The sequence below is a fragment of the Geotrypetes seraphini genome, chromosome 3 (genome assembly GCF_902459505.1).
Source record: "Geotrypetes seraphini chromosome 3, aGeoSer1.1, whole genome shotgun sequence".
Lineage (NCBI taxonomy): Eukaryota > Metazoa > Chordata > Amphibia > Gymnophiona > Dermophiidae > Geotrypetes > Geotrypetes seraphini.
In genome coordinates this window covers 360629427-360648139 of record NC_047086.1, presented here as the reverse complement: position 1 = coordinate 360648139, position 18713 = coordinate 360629427, and the positions used below count along the sequence as shown (strand labels likewise).

The 18713-nt window shown below is 46.6% G+C and overlaps 2 protein-coding genes across 4 annotated transcripts in view; one reads left to right on the top strand and one right to left on the bottom strand.

Annotated features, from left to right (window-relative positions):
* Positions 1 to 2117: 2117 nt before the first annotated feature.
* On the bottom strand, positions 2118 to 4075 carry CCDC185 (coiled-coil domain containing 185). Its single transcript, XM_033937397.1, has one exon. The coding sequence runs from the start codon at positions 3777 to 3779 to the stop codon at positions 2196 to 2198; it is 1584 nt and encodes a 527-aa protein (XP_033793288.1). The 5' UTR covers positions 3780 to 4075; the 3' UTR covers positions 2118 to 2195.
* Positions 4076 to 4161: 86 nt separating this feature from the next.
* SUSD4 (sushi domain containing 4) overlaps positions 4162 to 18713 on the top strand; it is a 162881-nt gene continuing 148329 nt past the window's right edge. Inside the window, exon 1 of one of the 3 annotated variants that reach the window (XM_033937402.1) lies at positions 4162 to 4185. The gene's annotated coding sequence lies outside the window, so the exon portion shown is untranslated. Of the gene's footprint in view, positions 4186 to 4895; positions 5051 to 18482; position 18713 lie in introns of those variants that run through there. The other 2 variants (XM_033937399.1, XM_033937401.1) reach the window with 2 other exon arrangements.

Sequence of the window (18713 nt, the reverse complement as noted above, 5' to 3'; positions counted from 1 at the left end):
AACCTCAACCAAACCTTCCTCGATGGGGAAGTCTTCGTCTTTAGGAAGCTCAGCTAACTCTACCCCTGGGTCACTGTTATCCTTGTACGATTGCTAAGCCAACCCTTACGGACATACCACCTCTAGAACCAGTGGGTCTGAGGATCTCTAGGACACGTCTTGACATCGAGGCAACACTCTTCCTCAAACTCGTCTTCCTCGGAGTCTATAGCCACACCAATTGTACCAGCTCGTGGACTCGGTGCCGGCTTTGCAGAGTATGTTATTCTGCATCAGGAGTTATTCTGCATTAGGAGTTTGGTAACATACTTACCAAATTAACTCCTGCCTCGACCCTGCTTCCTACAAACCAGCCTAAGCACTCAGTAGTCATACAAGGAGTCGAGTCCTTGTGAGTGCCTTGAGAAAAACCAACACACAAGTCCTTGAGAGTGCCTCCAGAAACGACAATGCACTCTATACAAGGAGTTGAGTCCTTTGAGATCAATCTACACACTCTATGCAAGGAACTGAGTCTTTGCAAGTGTCTCGAGATACTTCTGCACAAGGAGCTTAGTCCTTACCAGTGTCTCAATGTCAATCTCCAAATTTTAGCCCTACCTCTACGCATAAGGCATTGCCTTCTTTGAGGCACAGGGCGAGGACTCCTGCATTCAAGATCACTACCTCGTTCTCCGAGGCACAGTTCATCTGCCGAGGTATTCCAGACACTAGTTTTTAATTTGTCTCACCATAATTACTTATGTAAACCGCTGTGAACTTCATGGAGGTATTGGTAGTATACAAATAAAAATTGTATTGTATTGTGATCAGCAATCATTTTCCTCTCTCTCTCGAACTAGTAAATCATTTGCTTCTGAAATGAGCCATATAGGGATTTGGCCTGTTACCCTGCTTAATCATTTTCACACACAAAAAAAAAAAATTGCTGGTAGAGGTACCTTATGATTATGGGGGACAGGAGAGGGGGCTTCTGTGTTATAATCATTTAAAGTCACAATCTGGCCAGGTCTTCCATAGTTAATACATCATCAGCCTGAATCTCAGGGGCTGCATGCTTTCTGTGGCTGTGATAATGGGGTTGCCATCCTGAGACTGAAGGTCTGTGAAACCTAGTATTCTGGTTTCACAGACTACACGTACCTAGCATGATCCCAAAAGAGTAAAACAGATTTTATGCTGTTTATCCCAGGAATAAGTAGTGGATTTTCTCAGTCCATCTTAACAATGTCTTATAGATTTTTCTTTTAGGAATGTGTTCAAACCTTTTTTAAACCAAGCAAAGCTAACTGTTTTTACCACATTCTGGCAACAAAATCCAGAATTTAATTATACACGAAAGGCCCCTTTTACATAGCTGCAGTAGCAATTATCCCACAGCAAATACACCAAAGCCCATAGGAACTGAATGGACTTTGGCACATTTGCCACAGAATTGCTACCTCAGCTTTGTAAAAAGGCTTTATGTTGGCTTTTACAAAGCTGCCATAGAGGTTTCTACCATGCACCAGTGAGGTAAATGCTCCTAAGTTCATAGAATTCCTGAGCATCGAAGCATTTACCTCGCTGCCCCACAGTAGAAACATCTACTGTGGCTTTGTAAAAGGAGCCCTACGTAAATAAATATTTTCTCCAATTTTTTAAAAATTTGCTACTTGGTAGCTTTATTATGTGCCTCCTAGTTTACTGTTTCCAAAAATACATTTACCCCTTCCATTTTATGCAGGATACCATACATTCCACAAGCTTAGGTGAAGAAAAGGCTGGCCTTCAGCCTTTATATATATCCTTGTTTGGTCAAGTTTGGCAAAGTCCATATATTCCTTTAGAACTGTAATTTTTGTTTTCAGTTTGAAAAAGGTTATTCAGCTCATAAAACCAGTCGGCTTATAACTATGCTCTTTTAGGCCACTAACTTAAATTGATTGTGAATGTCAATTTGTAACCCGTGAGCTTCTGGGAGAGCAGGATAGAAATCTAAATAAATAAATAAATAAATAAACTTAAAACTGTAGTATAAAAGTGTCTATCAAATAAAAATATGTATAGTTATATCCATAAATATTTTTCAATAATATGGAGAAAACAATTTATATGAAAACCTCTACAGTCCTAGCAGCTGAGCTCTTAAATAATAATTTATTAAAAAGCCTTTATTTTTTCTTTATAGGTATTTCTTAAGTGGGTGTTGCAGCTCATAACTGTTTGATCAGACTGGCATTAAGCTGGGCTTCCAGTACCATCTGGTTGAAGGGCCTACTGTTAATCTGCTCTCTCACCCTCTCTCTCATCTGGAATGAGGCCCTGGCTATTTTTCTCGATTCCTCCTGGCTGGCTTCCTTCTCCTTCAGGATCTGATCACTTCTTTTGTCCTTCCTTCTGATGAATTGCTCAATTTCCCGTCTGTGGCATTCTTCCTCTTTATGCATTCTTTGCTTTAGGAGACTATGGGCTCGTTCTTTCTGAGTGTTGACTTCCTTGACCTTCTCTGCTTTTTCCAGGCTGTGTTTGACAACAGACTCCCTGGCATACTGAATTTTCTGGTTCGTCTTCTGAAGCAGCTGCTCCTTGCGTTTCTTCTGCTGCTGCTCTTGCGCCCCCGCCCGCATTTTGGCTTTGGCCAGGAGCTCGGATTCTCTAGCCACCCTCTCCTTCAGCTCCTTAGTCTTCTCTTCAATCAGGAGCTCGTAGGCTCCCTTGCTCCTTTGCAATTTTTTCTCCAGGACCGACCGTCTCGTCTTCTCCTCCACTCTCAGCTGTTGGTCCACGTGCTGCTTCAGGTGCAGGTGCCGAATCCTGTCGTACTCACTGTCTAGGTCGATCCTTCGCCTCTCTTCCAGCTCCTTCAGCAACTTGGCTCGCAGAGCCTGCCCTATCGTCTTTGGCGGCTGACTGGGCTTGTCGGCGTTTTCCTTTTCTTGCAGCTGGTGCTCCTTGTAGCGCTTTTCCCTCAGGACGTGCACTTTGCTCTTCTCTGGCGGCTGTCCCGTTCTCCTGCTGCTGCTGCTGCCGCCGCCTCTCTCCGCGGACCTGTCCTTCAGGTCCACCCAGGCCGCCCGCAGCCCCCGCTCCTGCCTCTCCTGCTCCTCCTGGTGCCGGACCAGCATAAGGGTGGCGATTTTGCAGTCCTTGGCGGGCAGCGACACCCGCGCCTCTCTCTCGATGTCCCGGGCCAGCTGCAACGCTCTCATGTGGGCGTTCGCCGAGCCGCGAAGGTTCACGTCTCCCGAGCTCCAGCTCTTCCTTGCCGCAGTCTCCGCTGTCTGCTGCAGCCGCCGCCCGCCGCCACCTCCCGGGGGCTCCTCCAAGCTCTTGCCGTCGCCTCTGTCCGGAACTTCGTCCCAGTGCGTGAAGCTGCCCGGGCCCCTCAGCCATTCCTCGCTTCTCTCGATCTCCGTCTTGTAGTCCTGGTCCTCGGCGGTGAGCGTGCTGCTGGCGCTCTCTTCGGGCACCGGCGTGGTGGGGGGCGCCGCCGCTTCCTCCTCCAGCAGCAGCAGCTTCTGCCTCTCCCGCTGGCAGCGGCGCAGGGTCCTCCGGCGCCGCCGCTCGGCCTCCTCGTACAGCCGCATGGCGCCCAGCTGCGAGGCGGCCGGGTGTTCGCACAGGAACTGGCGCAGGGGCTTGCGCAGGAGCTGCATGGGCAGCACTCCCAGGCGCGCGCACGCCTCCAGCGAGCGGGGGCTGGTCAGCACGTAGCGGCTGGCCTGCTCCTCGAAGTTGTGCAGGTCCAAGTGCAGCAGGGGCGGGGCGCGCCCCACTTCCGCCGTTTCGCCGCCCATCGCCGCAGCTTCTCAGGGGGGCCACCGGGGCTCCCGCCGACTCGCGCCGCTGCACCAGCCGTTCTCCCGTTCCCGCGGGGCGCACGCAGGCGCCTCCCTGATAAGGTCGGCGCGAGGCCTGCCCCAGGGTCGCGTTGCCTGGTAACCACGGCCGACGCTGGGCTCAAAGATCCCCGGGAGGGGGTTCTCGCGCACGCGCGCTTTCTTTTCTTTGCTCCGTCTCTCCTCGCTTTGACTTTTTTTTCCCCTTTTTGGTGGCTGCCCCGGCTCCTGTGCCCCCTAGTGTCAGGGAGGCCTTTGTGACGCCGGTGCTACCTCACAGTGGGATAGACGACTTCCTGCACAATGGTTGTCACTTGTCAGTAGTCTGGCGAGAGCAACCAGGTCCTAAAGTCTCTATGGCCAGGTGGTATTCTAAGACTTTTGAGCCCGATTATCAATGCTATATTATTATTTTCTTTTTGACATAGAAAAAGCAGAAGTAAAACTAGCTAGGCATGGATAAAAGCCCAAATCATTTTTCTTACCCTGATTCAAGAACCCAGACTAAATTAGGGTGTGTGGGTGTTTTTTCTTCCAAAGAGCCCTTTTAATGACTCTTAAGCAGATTACATTCACATACAGTAGGTATATTCCCCTGTCCCTGCTACTACTAATCATTTCCATAGTGCTTCTAGACTGCATGCAGCACTGTATACATTATATGCAGGTACTTTATCGGTGGGGATTCATAATCTAAGGTTTGCAGGAACTGCAATGGGAATTGAACCCAGTTCTCCAGGCTGCACTGGCCATTAGGCTATTACTACACTTCCCTCCCTGCTACAGTGGGGTTTGAACTAGGCTCACCTGGTTCTCAAGCTGCTGCTCTATCTATAGGCTACACCTACACCCACATTCCACTGAATCTTTATGCCAGCTCTGGAATAGAGTAAAGCTGCAGCTCCAAAATAAAGATTATCTGATGTTAAGTGTGGATTGTCACCCCACTTAACCCTTTTTAGCACACACTCCTGATGGTCCAATGAGTATGAGAGACCCCTGAACCCTCCCAAACTCTGACTCCCAATCAACACAAACATCCCTGATGGCCTAGGACCTCCCCTCCCCCCCAATCACCAATTTATAAAATACCTGTCCTTGGCTCTTAGTAGGAATTACAGGGGAGGGAATGGGACAAAATAAAGGCATGGGTGGGTAAATGAAGAGGTGGCTAGACGTAAGGAGAAAGGTGTTTAAAGAAGCAGTCTGAGTGGAGGAAATCAGGAAAGGTAGGAGAAAGGAACACAAGAATATGTATTGTGTGAAAGTAGCACTTGTTACTTTTCTGGGTACTATTTTCCCTCCCTCTTCGCTGTTGGATGTTATAGGCACTGTAGAGATTATTGTCACTTGAATGTGATAGGCAAGTACCCAAGTTAGGAATTATAGTCTATGCACCCTTTCTTCTTTGATATGTTTTAGAAAAACTTTAAAGACATTTTAAAGAAATCCTTAACTGAAGAATAATGGATTGTAATAGTTATACTGTTTAATTATTGTTTTCTCCTACCCCTTTGTGTTAATTTGTAAACCGATTGCGTCCCCTTTGGGGAAAGACCCGGTATATAAAACTAAGGATTGGATTGGTTATTAATTTGTTACAGATAGTAAAGCTGCAGCCAGCAGAGTGTTTGTCAACCTTTTACTCCTTGGGATCTTGCCAGGTACTCGGGACCTAGTTTGGCCACTGTTGGAAATAAGATATTGGGCTTGATGAACTTTGGTCTGTCCCAGAATGGCAACTCTTATGTTCAGCCAATGGCTCCTGTATTTTGAATGGGAATGCAGAAAGGGTGGGAGGATGTATGGAGTTGGGTAGGCTCCACAGTATTTGATATTGAGTGCTAGAGTTACCATTATAGTCCCATCAGACCACAAAACTTTCTTCCACTTGCAAGTAGTGTCCCCTAGGCATTTCTTTGTAAATACTATACAGTGCATCACAAGTTGTTTTTGTTTTTCAGAAATGGCATCCTTTTTGCCACCCTTTGTAGAGACCAAACAAATTGATATTACAACACTATGAAGCTATGAAGATTCATAAAACATTTATTGAATATAAACCTGACCTGGCCACAGAACCACAATAAACATAATTTTAAGTTGGTTCTTATTCATATTTGTTAACATTTAATAACATTATGGGGACCTTTTACTAAACTGCATTAAGCACTTAATATGTGGTTTACCATGTGATAACTGCTAGTGCAGAACCACGTTAAGGGACTTTGCAGTATTTTTGTAGATAGCATGCAGTAAACAGTGCATTAAGGGCCCCTTTTACAAAGGATTCCTACCATGATAAATGCACCAAAGATTATTCAATTCCTATAGGCTTTGGTGCATTTGCCATGGGAGAATCCCTATCACAGGTTTGTAAAAGGGACTTTAAGTGCGTTTAGTGTAAGGGATGTGTCATGGGTGGAGAATGGGCATGGAAAGAATTTTGTGGTTAGCATGCTGCTAACATGCAGTTAACATGGAACCACTAACAACCTCCTAAATAGGACTTGCTATGTTCTTCTGTGCAAAATCCAGAATACTCTGTGCTAAGGGGGGGAAAAATGTAAACCATGCAAAATGTAGCAGCAAGACTAATTTTCTCAGCAACTAAATATGAATTGACACTCCTGTACCTCAAACTACACTGGCTTCCCTTCAAAGCAAGGTGTATTTTTAAATTATGTAAACTGAGCACACTACCCTGAGCACAACATCACCAAAATTTGGTGATATTGAAGAGATATAAGTGACAGGTCTTAGCAGCATGTTGGATATATGTAGAAAATGAGAGGTCAGAATCGAAGAGCAAAGGGTTTAGAAGGAAAGAGGAGCAGCTCAGTCTTGGACATATTTAGTTTCAGATGATGGCAGGACATCCATGCAGCATTGTCAGCCAAATAAGCAGAGACTTTGCTTGGACTATTGGTGAAATTTCAGGTGTAGAGAGGTAGAGCTGGGAGTCATCAGCATAAAGACGATTCTGGAAGCCATGGGAGGAGATCAGGTTACTGAGGGAAGAGGTGTAGAGAGAGAAGAGGTCCTAAGACAGAACCCTGGGGTACACCAACCGCAAGCGGGGTAGCAGCAGAAGAGGACCCACCAATACATACACTAAAGGTGCATTGGGAAAGGAGAGGACAGAATCACGGAATCTAAACGAGGACAGCATATGAAGGAGTAAGTTGTGATTTACAGTATCAAAGGCAGCAGACAGGTTAAGAAGGATAAGGATAGAGTAAAAGGCCCCTAGATCTGGTCATGAACAAGTCACTGCAGACCTTAGTGAGGGCAATCTCTGTGGAGTGTTGGTGAAAACCAGATTGAAGAGTATCAAGAATATGTCGAGTTGAAACAAACAACAATAACAGGTTATGACCACCAAAAACCAAGCAACACATAAATCACCTCTCCTACGTTGATAAATGCTCAAGCTCTCTACTTACCCAGTACCCCACAAACTGGAAAAATGACACCCATATCAGAATCTGTGATATCAAGGCTACAACACTAGAGATAGCTAATCTCGCCATACCATGTACCATAAGCATATGCCTTTACAAACACAAACCAAATTATCTATGTCATGAACCCTTATGAAATAATGTAATTCCTGGATATAGCCTGGGTCTTCTAAATTGTAAATCACATTGAACTCCTTCTGGGGCATATTAGCAATCCATATATACTAATTTAATGTAATGGAACTTTTAACATGGGACCTGTAAACGCAAATGCAGGGAATGCTCCCAGTGGTTGCCACGTTATATTTGTATCTACTGTGCAGTAAATTCCTGCATTAACACCCTCTTTTACTAAGGTGTGCTAGTCGATTTAGCATGCACTAAATCGGCTAGCGTGCCTTAGTTAAAGGAGGGGGTTAAGACTTTAATAGGACCCACCAGAGTCTCTCTGAGCCCCCTCAGTACAAAAATGGAGATATACAAAAACAGAGGGGAGATGAGGGGCATGGAGGGGAGCATAGGGATAGGGACACAAAGGAAAGATGCTGCATGGTGGATGATATATGGACATGGGGGAGAATATGAACACAGTAGGGAGATGCTGAACTTGTGGACATGGGGACACAGAGGAATAATGCTGAACACAGGGGGAGGGGATAGAGACACAGTGGTAATGATGAATGTAGGGAGATGGATGCAGGGGAGAAACTCTGAAGGTACATCCTGAATATGAGGGATGATAGTACACATAGATGGAAGATGAATAGCAAGCATGGAGAAAGAAGAATTGTCAAATGGGCAGGAGAACCTGGTGAGTGAATTAAGAGAAGATAGAGGGAAACAGAAACCAGAGCCTGGGACATAAGAATTGCCATACTGGGACAGACTGAAGGTCCATCAAGCCCAGTATCCTGTTTCCAACAGTGGCCAACCCAGGTCCCAAGTAGTAAAACAGATTTTATGCTACTTATCCTAAGAATAAGCAGTGGATTTCCCCAAGCCATCTCAATAATGGCCTATGGACATCCCTTTAACCAAACCTTTTTTAAACCCTGTTAAGCTGATTTCACCATATTCTCCAGCAACAAATTCCAGAGTTTAAATATACTTTGTGTGAAGAAATATTTTCTCCAGTTTTGTTTTAAATCTACTACTTAGTAGCTTCATTGCATGCCTCCTAGTTCTAGTATTTTTTGAAAGAGTAAACAATTCACATCTAAACTTTCCACTCCACAGTATTTTATAGACCTCTATCATATCACCCCTGAGCTGTCTCTTCTCCAAGCTGAAGAGCCCTAGCTGCTTTATCCTTTCATCATAGGGAAGTTGTCCCATCCCTTTGATCATTTTCATTGCCCTTCTCTGTACTTTTTCTAAATCTATATATTTTTTGAGATATGGCGATCAGAATTGCACACAGTATTCGAGGTGCAGCCATACCATAGAACGATATAATAATAATAATAACAGTTTATATACCGCAGGACCGTGAAGTTCTATGCGATTTACAATGATTAAAGAAAAAATGCTACAAATTGAGTAGAACTTACATAGTTGGAGATTGGCAACTAACAGTTTATGAGATCAGTTGTTGTGGGAGAGATTGTGCAAATCAGTTACCTAGGTACTTCAAGAACAGATATGTTTTTAGGTGTTTCCTAAATTCCTCATAGTTATTTGCATGCATAAGTAATCTTTCCAGGTCTTTGCCCCATAATACTGCTTGATAAGAGAGAAGATGTTGATGGTGTCTTTTAAATTTACATCCTCTAACCGGTGGGGAGACGAACTTCAGATGTGAACTTCTCTTATTGGTTGAGAAGGAGACGAGGTCAGTTATATATTTAGGGGCTAAACCAGATAGCACCTTAAAGCAAAAACATCCCAGCTTAAACTTTGCATGTGCCTCTGTCAGTAACCAGTGCAGGAGTCGGTAGGAAGGGGTTATGTGATCGGACTTCTTCAACCCGAAAATCAACCTGACTGCCGCATTCTGCACCAGTTGTAGTCTCTGCATGTTCTTCTGGGGAATTGCCAGATGGGAGATATAAGGGCTTTTGAGAGTTAAACTCAGAGATAAACTTCAGATATTTAAATTAATATAACCATAGTTACAACCAGCTGGATAGCTGGTTGTAAACTACCACTGATTATAAGCTACCAGCTGGTTGTAAGCTACCACTTAACCCTTCCTTATGTTTTTACCCATTTTATGTTACTTTCCTATCACATTTGTAGTTCTTTCCTTTTTCCTATGACTGTCTTGTCTTTTAGTATGGTTTCTGTGTTCTTACCATAACTTTTTAATGTAAATCACTTAGAAATATAAGTGTTTTATCAAATTTTAAATAAAACTTGGAATTATAACATTTTCATCTTTGTTTTCCATTCCTTTCCTGATAATTCCTAACATTCTATTTGCTTTCTTAGCTGCCGCCAAACATTGAGCTGAGGGTGTTAATATGTCCTCAATAATGACACCTAGATCCTTTTTCTGGGTAGTGACTCCTAACTAAGGGCTAGATTCACAAAGCAAACAGATAGTGTACTGAGCAGATTTCCCTCCGGCCCGATTCACTAAAGTGTTTATCGATCCCCTACCGATTTGTGCATGCAAATGAGGGAAATGGCATGCAAATTTGGGAGGGCAGCGATTCACTAAACTTTAGCTATCACTAAACTTCAGCTAACACTGATTGGGCTTGCCGATCAGAAAAGAAGCAACTGCTAAAGACCAGTCGCTTCTATCCTGGCTGACTCTCCTGCCCTCTTAAATCACAGGCTTGCAATGCTTTTTATAACAGCAAGCCCGTGGTTTTAAATCCACTGCTGCCGCTGCCATCGGGCCCGACACTGCCCACCCGGTCTCCACAAATATGGCAGGAGGGATACCAACTCCCTCCTGCCATTGCGAAACCGCCATCGGCCTGGCACACCCCTCCCCGTACCTTACTCGGGCTCTTTAAAATTATGACAGGGGGGTTCCCATTAGTGCTGCCCGATTCACGATTCAAATCGTTTCACCGATTCACTTCTGGTGAATCGAATCAATTCGAATCGATTCAAAACAAAAAAAAATCTGCTTCCTGATTCGGCTGACCCCCCTTGCCCCCTAAAGCAGGAGCGGCAATGCTGCTTTTGCTAGCTGGCTGCTGCCGCACTTGCTTTAGAGGGCGAGGGGGGAGGGTCAGTCGGGAAGTGCTGCTATCGGCTTCCCCCCTGGCATCCAGTTCCCCCCCCTGGTGTCCGTTTCCACCCCCTGGCCTCCTGCTTTCCCCCCAGCCTCCCCGCACCGTTTACCATTGAGGTCAGAGGAGGGGCTAGACCGCGGCAGAGGAAACAGCTCCAAAGCAGTGCAAAGTTCGCTAGCACCGCAATCTTGTCTGCAGGCTGCTCGTCAACGGTAAACGGTGCGGGGTGGCCAGGGGGAAAGCCGGACACCAGTGGGAGGCCAGGGGGAACACGCAGGCCTTCCGGGGGGGGGGGGGGGTGAGCAGTCCTTTGGGGTGGTAGGTGGGACAAGCCTTCACAGGGGACAGGCAGGCAGGCCTTCAGGGATGGGAGGCAGGCCTTTAAGGGGGGGGACAGACAGGCAGGCCTTTGGGGGGATGTTGGTTTCAAGGGGGGTCAGGCCTTCAGGGGTGGGATGCAAACCTTTAAGGGGGAGACAGGCCTTTAAGGGGGGGGACAAGCCTTCAAGGGGGAAACAGGCCTTCAGGGGAGGTGCAGGCCTTCAGGGGGACAGACCTTCAGGGGAGGGGGGACCTGGTGTAGAAGTACACGGAGGGAGGGAGGGAAGGGGGGGGTTCAAAGTGATGTGCATATTCCGGACTTTGGGGGGGGAAGAAATAATGGGTCTGAAAATAGAGGAGAGGGAGAGAGATGATGGATAATGGGATTTAGGGAGGGAAGGAACAGAAAGTGAGAGAAGTTGGACACAAGGGATAGTGTGGAGGGGGGATAGAGATACTGGATAGGAGGGTAGTTGGGAAAAGAAAGGGAGAGATGGTGGACCCGGGAGTGGTGGGGAAGGAGGGAGAGATACTGGATGAAAGGGTAGATAAGAAAAGGTGGATCTGTGGAGGGAGACGAAAAAAAGGAAAGATGCCAGACTTCCTGGGGAGGGAAGGGAAACGGAACGGGAGGACAGATATGGCAGATGGATGGTTAGCATGAAGAAAGAAGGAGACCCTGGCAAGCAAGTTATCAGAAGACAACCAGAGCTTGGGATCAATAAGATTTGAATAATGACCAGACAACAAAAGGTAGAAAAACTAATTTTATTTTCTGTTTTGCAATTACAATATGTCAGATTTGAAATGTGTATCCTCACAGAGCTGGTGTTAGACTGCAAACGTGAGCTAGGATTTAACAGAAAGAGGAAAAGTCTTTTTTGTTTGTTTATTTTCTTTACACCACAGAGCCAGTGTGGTTAAGCGAAGGCAAAGGGGGTGAAGAGGTTATAAAATAAACCCACCAGGATGTTTGAAAAAAACAAAACAAAACACCACCATTCAATTGGGCAGGAGAATCGAATCGAAAAACCAATAGGCTGAATCGAATCAAAATTTTTTTTTCTGAATCGGGCAGCATTAGTTCCCACACCCTCCTGCCATATCTACAACTACTAACCCCCCTCCCAACAAGTACCCCTAATCCCCCTCCCTCCCCGAACCCCCCCCAAAATTTGCCCCGCAGCTGCGTTGAAAATAATTATGGCAGGAGGGTTCCCACTCCCTCCTGCAATCGGTCCCACCCAAAAACTAAGGTAATGGCAGGAGGGATGCCAACTCCCTGATGCCACCCCCCTCACCGTACCTTTAATAGAGCAGGAGGGGTGCTCAATCCCTCCTACTCCAATGCCTCCCACGACAGTCTGAGGCCTTAGGCCATGCCCCGGTGCATCGTGTGATGCACAGGGTGGGCCTAAGGTCCTGATTGGCTGAGGCGAATGACTTGACCGAGCAAGAGCCATGGGGGAAATCTGTATAAAAGCATTTTTTCTGGCCACAGTTTGACTAGGTTTGGACAAATTCCTGGAGGAAAAGTCCATAGTCTGTTATTGAGAAAGACAAGAGGGAAGCCATTGCTTGCCCTGTATCGGTAGTATGGAATATTGGTACACCTTGGGTTTGGGCCAGGTACTGAATTGGCCACTGTGAGAACGGGCTACTGGGCTTGATGGACCATTGGTCTGACCCAGTAAGGCTATTCTGTTCTAACGCATCCAACCCCTCACTTCTAGGCTCTTATCTTCGGTTTTAAAAGTGAATCATCTTTGCATTTACAGCAGAGGCCATCAGATCCATCTGTGGACGCCTCCACTGCTGAACAATGATGTTGAACGCAGTCTGAGAATGTCGGTCTGCACATTTTCCACTCCCGCTACATCCGCAGCAGTGAGTCTGCAAATAAGCTTCTGCCCACCAAAAGAGGAGTTGAGTTTCTAGGTGCTTCTGGTGCCTTTTATTCTGTTGACGTAGGCCACCACTGTTGCATTGTCTAAGAAGACTCTGTCTGCCTTGCCTTTCAGAGACTTCTCCAGGGCCTGCAGCACTAGCTGAATGGCTCCAAGTTCTAGGCGATTTATGGACCACTTTTGCTGAGCCAGTGACCAATAACCCTGAACTGGGTGTCCATTGCAATGACCCCCCCCCCCAAACATAAAGGCTGGCATCAGTCATCAGTATTACCTAGAAGGAAATGCAGAGGCATGGCCCTTGAAAGGAAAACTGTCTGCAGCCATTACCGTAGGCTGATCTTGCTTCCGGTGACTATCTCTATGGCTGCTGCCATCGACCCCAGGACCTGCAGATAATGCCACACTGTCAGCTAGACTCTGTAAGGTCCATAATCTGCTTCTGGGTCTTCAGTCTGTGTGGTTCTTGAAGAAAAAGCTGGCCCAAGGCTTTGTTAAAACTCCCATATACTTCAGGCACTGGGTTAACTTTAGCTGACTCTTCTTGAATTTGACAATCCATCCCAAATCCTGGAAGAGTTGCACTACTCTTGAAACCGCCAGTTCACCTTTCTCCTTGGATGGAGCTCTAATGAGCCAATCATCCAAATATGGGTGCACTTGTTTCCCAGCCTTGTGGAGGTGTGCTGCCACTACCACCACCATGGTAAAGGTGCGAGGAACTGTTGCTAGGCTGAAGGGGAGTGCTGCAGCAGCACATGAAACCACAAATACTTCTTGTGGGCTGGGAAAATGGGATTGTGGAGATAAGCCACCGTCAAATCGAGAGAAGCAAGAAATTCCCAATGCCACTGCCACTATGAGTGACTGAATGATCTCTATGCAGAAGTGTAGCACTTTCCGGGCTGCACTGACCAATTTGAGGTCCAGAATTGGCCTCCAGTCCTCTAAGTCTTTCTTTGGTACCATGAAGTATATGGAGTATCTGCCCGAGTCCGATTCTTTGTCCAAGACTAGCTCTATGGCACACAAAAATCCAGAAGACTTTGCATGGACTCTAAGGGCTCTCTCTGGTCAGCTGGAGAATCTACAAAGCAGTCTCGATGGGGGAGAGGGCAGATAATTCAATTTTGTAACCATTGTGAACAACTTCTAGGACCCAATGGTCTGCGCCAATCTAAGCCCAGACCAACCAAAAGGTCAACAGCCTGTCCCCTATCTGGGGGGCTTGGTCCCTATCCTGGCATCATTGTGATTTCTTAGAAGCTGGGAAGAATCAAGAGCCTGAGGCTTGCTGTGTCCTGCCTCCGCTGGACCTCTGACGTGATCCCTGAAAGGACCTCTGCGTTGCTTGGCCTGCCTCATAAGAACGGAATCTTCAAGAGCCTTGAAACTCCCCTGTCCCTGACCCCGAGCCATCCGGAGTCTGCTGTCTGGTAAGGCCTTGGGATGACGGTCCGCAACACTTGCCATCAGGTCATCCAGTCCTTTGCCAAATATCATCTGCCCCTGAAAGGCGAGCCTCCTCAGCGTGTTTTTAGAGGCAGAATCCCGTCCATGGTCTGATCCAGAGAATCTGTCGAGTAGAGATCACATAGGCCAACACCTACCTCATAACTGATGATATCAAAGTGTCCATTATATAATTCACCCCAGATAGGAGCATTTGGGGGTCCTCATTGTCCTCTGGGCCTGAGACAATTGGGTGTAGCAAGCATGTGCCACAAAGGAAGTCACCGCTGTCACCTTAATCCCTAGGGCCAAGGCTTCAAATTGTCTCTTGAGGAGCAAGTCCACTTTATGGTCCTGAGGATTCTTTAACATCCTCCTTCACTAGGTAGGGATGTGCATATGGTGACCTGCGCCACCAGAGAATTCACCTTAGGCTAAACAAACAGTTGCTGGAAATCTGGAGCCATTGGGTAAAGCTTGGCCATAGCCTTAGCCACCCACAAGAACCCCTCTGAAGACTTCCAGTGACCCCCTGCTGGTCCTTCTGGGCTCTGCAGCTCCCAAGTGTCTGCACTTAGCTAATGCACTTTTGGAGGTCTCTGGAAAGGGCCTCTTCCCCTGGGAATGTGCCTCCTGAAGATCCCCAGCCCTGGAGCACTCAGAGGAGGCTGAGCCCAAGGCTCTCTCCCTCGTGCGTGGGACATGGATGCTTCTCAGCTGACCATTCAGCGCAAAGCTGGCATGATATAGGGGTAAGGCGTCCTGAGGAGTCCATCTCTGTTGATTTTAAACAAAATCGAGGGGTTCTGGGACAGATGGAGTCTTTAGAAATAAAGATTGTTTAAAATGCAAGATAGCCACCAGCAGCAAAATCGTACAAAAATGTCTCGTTGAAACATCCCTGAAAGACAAAAATGAAGGGAAATAGGTTTTGGAGGAGGTGGACCTAGGATCTGGGTGCAGACACCTCAAAATTAAACTTTTGAAGACCCCCCTCCTGATTTTTCCCATAGGCTATAATAGCCTCGTTCACTGTGCCATGTGGTGCCTGCCTGCTTCAGCAAAGGAATTCAGCTGGAACAAATGGAGAGTTAACCTCTGCTTGCAACCTTGGAGTTATCTTCGATTCCGACCTCTCATTTTCTACACACATCCAAGAAACTGCTAAGACCTGTCTATCTCTACAACATCACCAAAATTTGGCCCTTCCTGTCTGAGCATACTACCTGAACCCTTGTCCACACTCTTGTAACCTCACACTTAGATTACTGCAATCTACTTCTAGCTGGTCTCCTGCAGTGCCGCCTCTCCCCTCTGCAATCTGTGCAAAACTCTGCTGCACGACTCATCTTCTACCAACCTCACTACACTCATGTCACCCCTCTCCTTAAATCACTTCACTGGCTCTCTATCCACCTTCGCATACAGTTGAAGTTCCTATTGCTGACCTACAATTGTGTTCATTCTGCTGCCCCTCAATCTTTCCTCTCTTCTTATATACCTCTTAGAGAACTCTGTTGCTCAGATAAGATGCTCTTAGCTGTACCCGTCTCCTCCACTGCCAATTCTAGACTTTGTTCCTGTCATCTAGCTGCCCCCTATGCCTGGAATAAATTACCTGAGTTTGTCCACCAAGCCCCTTCTCTTCCCTTGTTTAAAAGCAGACTGAAAACCCATCTTTTGATATAGCCTTCAATCTATAACCCTACTCTCCACCAACCTAGCCAGCAGATTAACCGTTCTCCTAACTGTATCTATGACATCCTGTTTGTTTAGATTGTAAGCTCTTTTGAGCATGGACTGTCTTCTTTGTGTCTCTGTACAGTGCTGCGTACATCTGGTAGAGCTATAGAAATAATTAATAGTATAGTATAGAAGAATTCTGACTCACAGATTCACTGGATGAACCTGGTCTTCAGGCTGCCAGTTGGATCGAGCCTCAACTCCCGGAAAACCACGTCACGAAGGGGGGAGGAACACACAGCCGGCTATTAATCCCAGCTGAGCCAAGGAGCCCAAACAGCGGCACGTTCTCTCTGCTACAGTCCTGCCCTGCTCTGATGTCAGGGGCAGGATTGCGGCAGAGAGAATGTGCCGCTGAGGACGATGGGCAGCTGCAGGGATCGCTATAGCATCAGCGATCCTGCAGGCTGCTGTATTAGCTGCTTAAAGTAATGTAATGTAATGTAATGTAATTTATTTCTTATATACCGCTACATCCGTTAGGTTCTAAGCGGTTTACAGAAAAAGTAAGTGTAGAGAAGCTGGGGGGAACATGCAGGCTTGCGGGGGAAGCAGGCCTTTGTGGTGGGGAGGAGGAGGAAGAGTGCCTTCATGGTAGGGGGAACAGGCCTTCGCGGCGGGGAGAAGGAGGAAGGGTGTCTTCACGGCGGGGGGCAGGCCTTTGCGGGGGGAGGCCTTCGTGGCAGGTTGGAGGAGGAAGAGTGCCTTCACGGCAGGAGGCAGGCCTGTGCAGAGGGAGGAGGAGGAAGGGAGGAGAGATGCCAGACCTAGGGTGAAGTGAAGGGAGAGACCAAACCAAAAAGAGGGGGAGGAAAGCAGAGGAGAGGTGCTGGACTAATGGAGAGAGAAATGCAAGACCACAAGGGGAAGGGTACAAGAAAGACAGATACTGCTCCAAAGTAGGTGGGCAGGGTGCAGGAGAGATAGTAGGAGAAAGCCTGTACCTGGGGAAGGGGATATAGGAGGTAAGGAAGAGAGAAAGAAGCTGGATTTGGGGAAAGATAAGATACTGGGCATAGGAACCGGGACAGTACTGGAGAGAATAGGGACAGGGACACAGAAGAGAGATGCTGGATGAAAAGGTAGTTGAGAAAAGGAGAGATGGTGGATCTGTGGATGGTGGGGTCCATTGCTGCAGCTGCAGGGGAATGGATATGAACAAAAGGAAAGATGCCAGACCACCGGGGGAAGAAAGGGAAACAGAAGGGTAGGACAGAGATGGAAGATGGATGGTTAGCACAGAAAAAGAAGAAAGGAGAGCCTGATTAGAAGACAACCAGACCAAAATGATTTGAAAAATGACCAGACAACAAAAGGTAGGAAAAATAATTTTATTTTCTGTTTTGTGATTACAATATGTCAGATTTGAAAGGTGCATCCTTCCAGAGCTGGTGTTAATTAGACCACAAATGTGAGCTAGGATTTAACAGAGAGGAAAAGTATTTTTTGTTTGTTTATTTTGTTTACACCACAGGACCAGTGTGGGTAGGAGAGGGCAAAGGGAGTGAAGAAGCTATAAAATAAACCTACTAGGATGTTTGGAAAAAAACACCCAATTGGGCAGGAAAATCTAATCGAAAAATCAATTCAATAGGCTGAATCGAATCAAAATATTTTTCCTTGAATCGGGCAGCACTCCATACCCTTTTCTTGCTGCCCCCATATGCCTGGAACAGACTGCCTGAGTCGGTATGTTAAGAGCTCTCTCTCTGGCAGTGTTTATATCCAGGCTAAAAGCCCACTTTTTCAATGCTGCTTTTAACTGGTAACTCAAACAAACTTGAAAAATATCCACATCTATTTTGTCACTCCCTCTGTAGTTCCTTACCCAAATTGTCCTGTTTGTCAGTCTGATTAGATTATAAACTCTGTTGATCAGGGATTATCTTCTTCATGGTTAATGTAATGTGCAGTACTATAGAAATGATAAGGTAATAGTGCAGTAGTACCGGTAGTAGTTTTCTGGCTCTTTTTTTTTTTGACTAGCCTAGTCTCTCTGCCCTTCTTTCCCTCCCATCTATCCCACATGACTCAGCTCTGTCCTCTTCCTACCCCCACATTTTACCTGTCATCTCTCTCTCTCTATCTCTATCCCTTTCCTCTATATTCTCTACTCTCCTGTTTTATGTCCCTTTCATCCTGCGGATTCAGTTCGGGCATACCTGTACTAAGGAATAAACCTCACCTCTATGTCAGGGTATGCTGGGGACGATCCCAATCTCTCAGATTTCACAGCCTAATGCGCTTATCTCAACATTTATTTATTTATTTTTAAAATTTTCTATACCGTTTAAAACTAAACGGTTTACATACATAAAATTGGTAAAAAAACATAATCAGACAAACAAATAATCCACTCCTCAGCAACCAGCCCGCCCCAAGTGTACCTCCACTTCCTTCTTCACCCCCCTCAACGTCCTCCCAGCCTTTCCGCGGTACCATTACCAGAACAAAAAATGCATGGTTCCCAAGGGGGTAGCTATACTGTGTATACCCCCCCCCCCAGCCCTTCACGATCACTCTCTTCAGTGCAACTCCTTCTATGGCGTAAACACAAAGGGAGAATCTTTTTTTTTTTTTTCTTAAAGAAGGTGAGCTGCCCCTCGCCCTTCCCAACTGGAGCTCGGTCCTGAAATTTAGCGGTTGAAAACCTCTCTTCGTTGCTACTCGAGGACCAGGAAAAAAACACCCGAGCTCGCGGGCAGACAGGTGCAAACGCGCAAGCTTCCCATTCGCTCCGGGAACTGCAGCGGCGCGCGCGCGCTCGGCGCCAATCTGCCCGGCGTCTCGCGCGCAGTGCTGGTCATGGACAGG

Bases quoted from the DNA above. Each gene is read 5' to 3' on its own strand.
- CCDC185 (XM_033937397.1), bottom strand. From the start codon at position 3,779: ATGGGCGGCGAAACGGCGGAAGTGGGGCGCGCCCCGCCCCTGCTGCAC.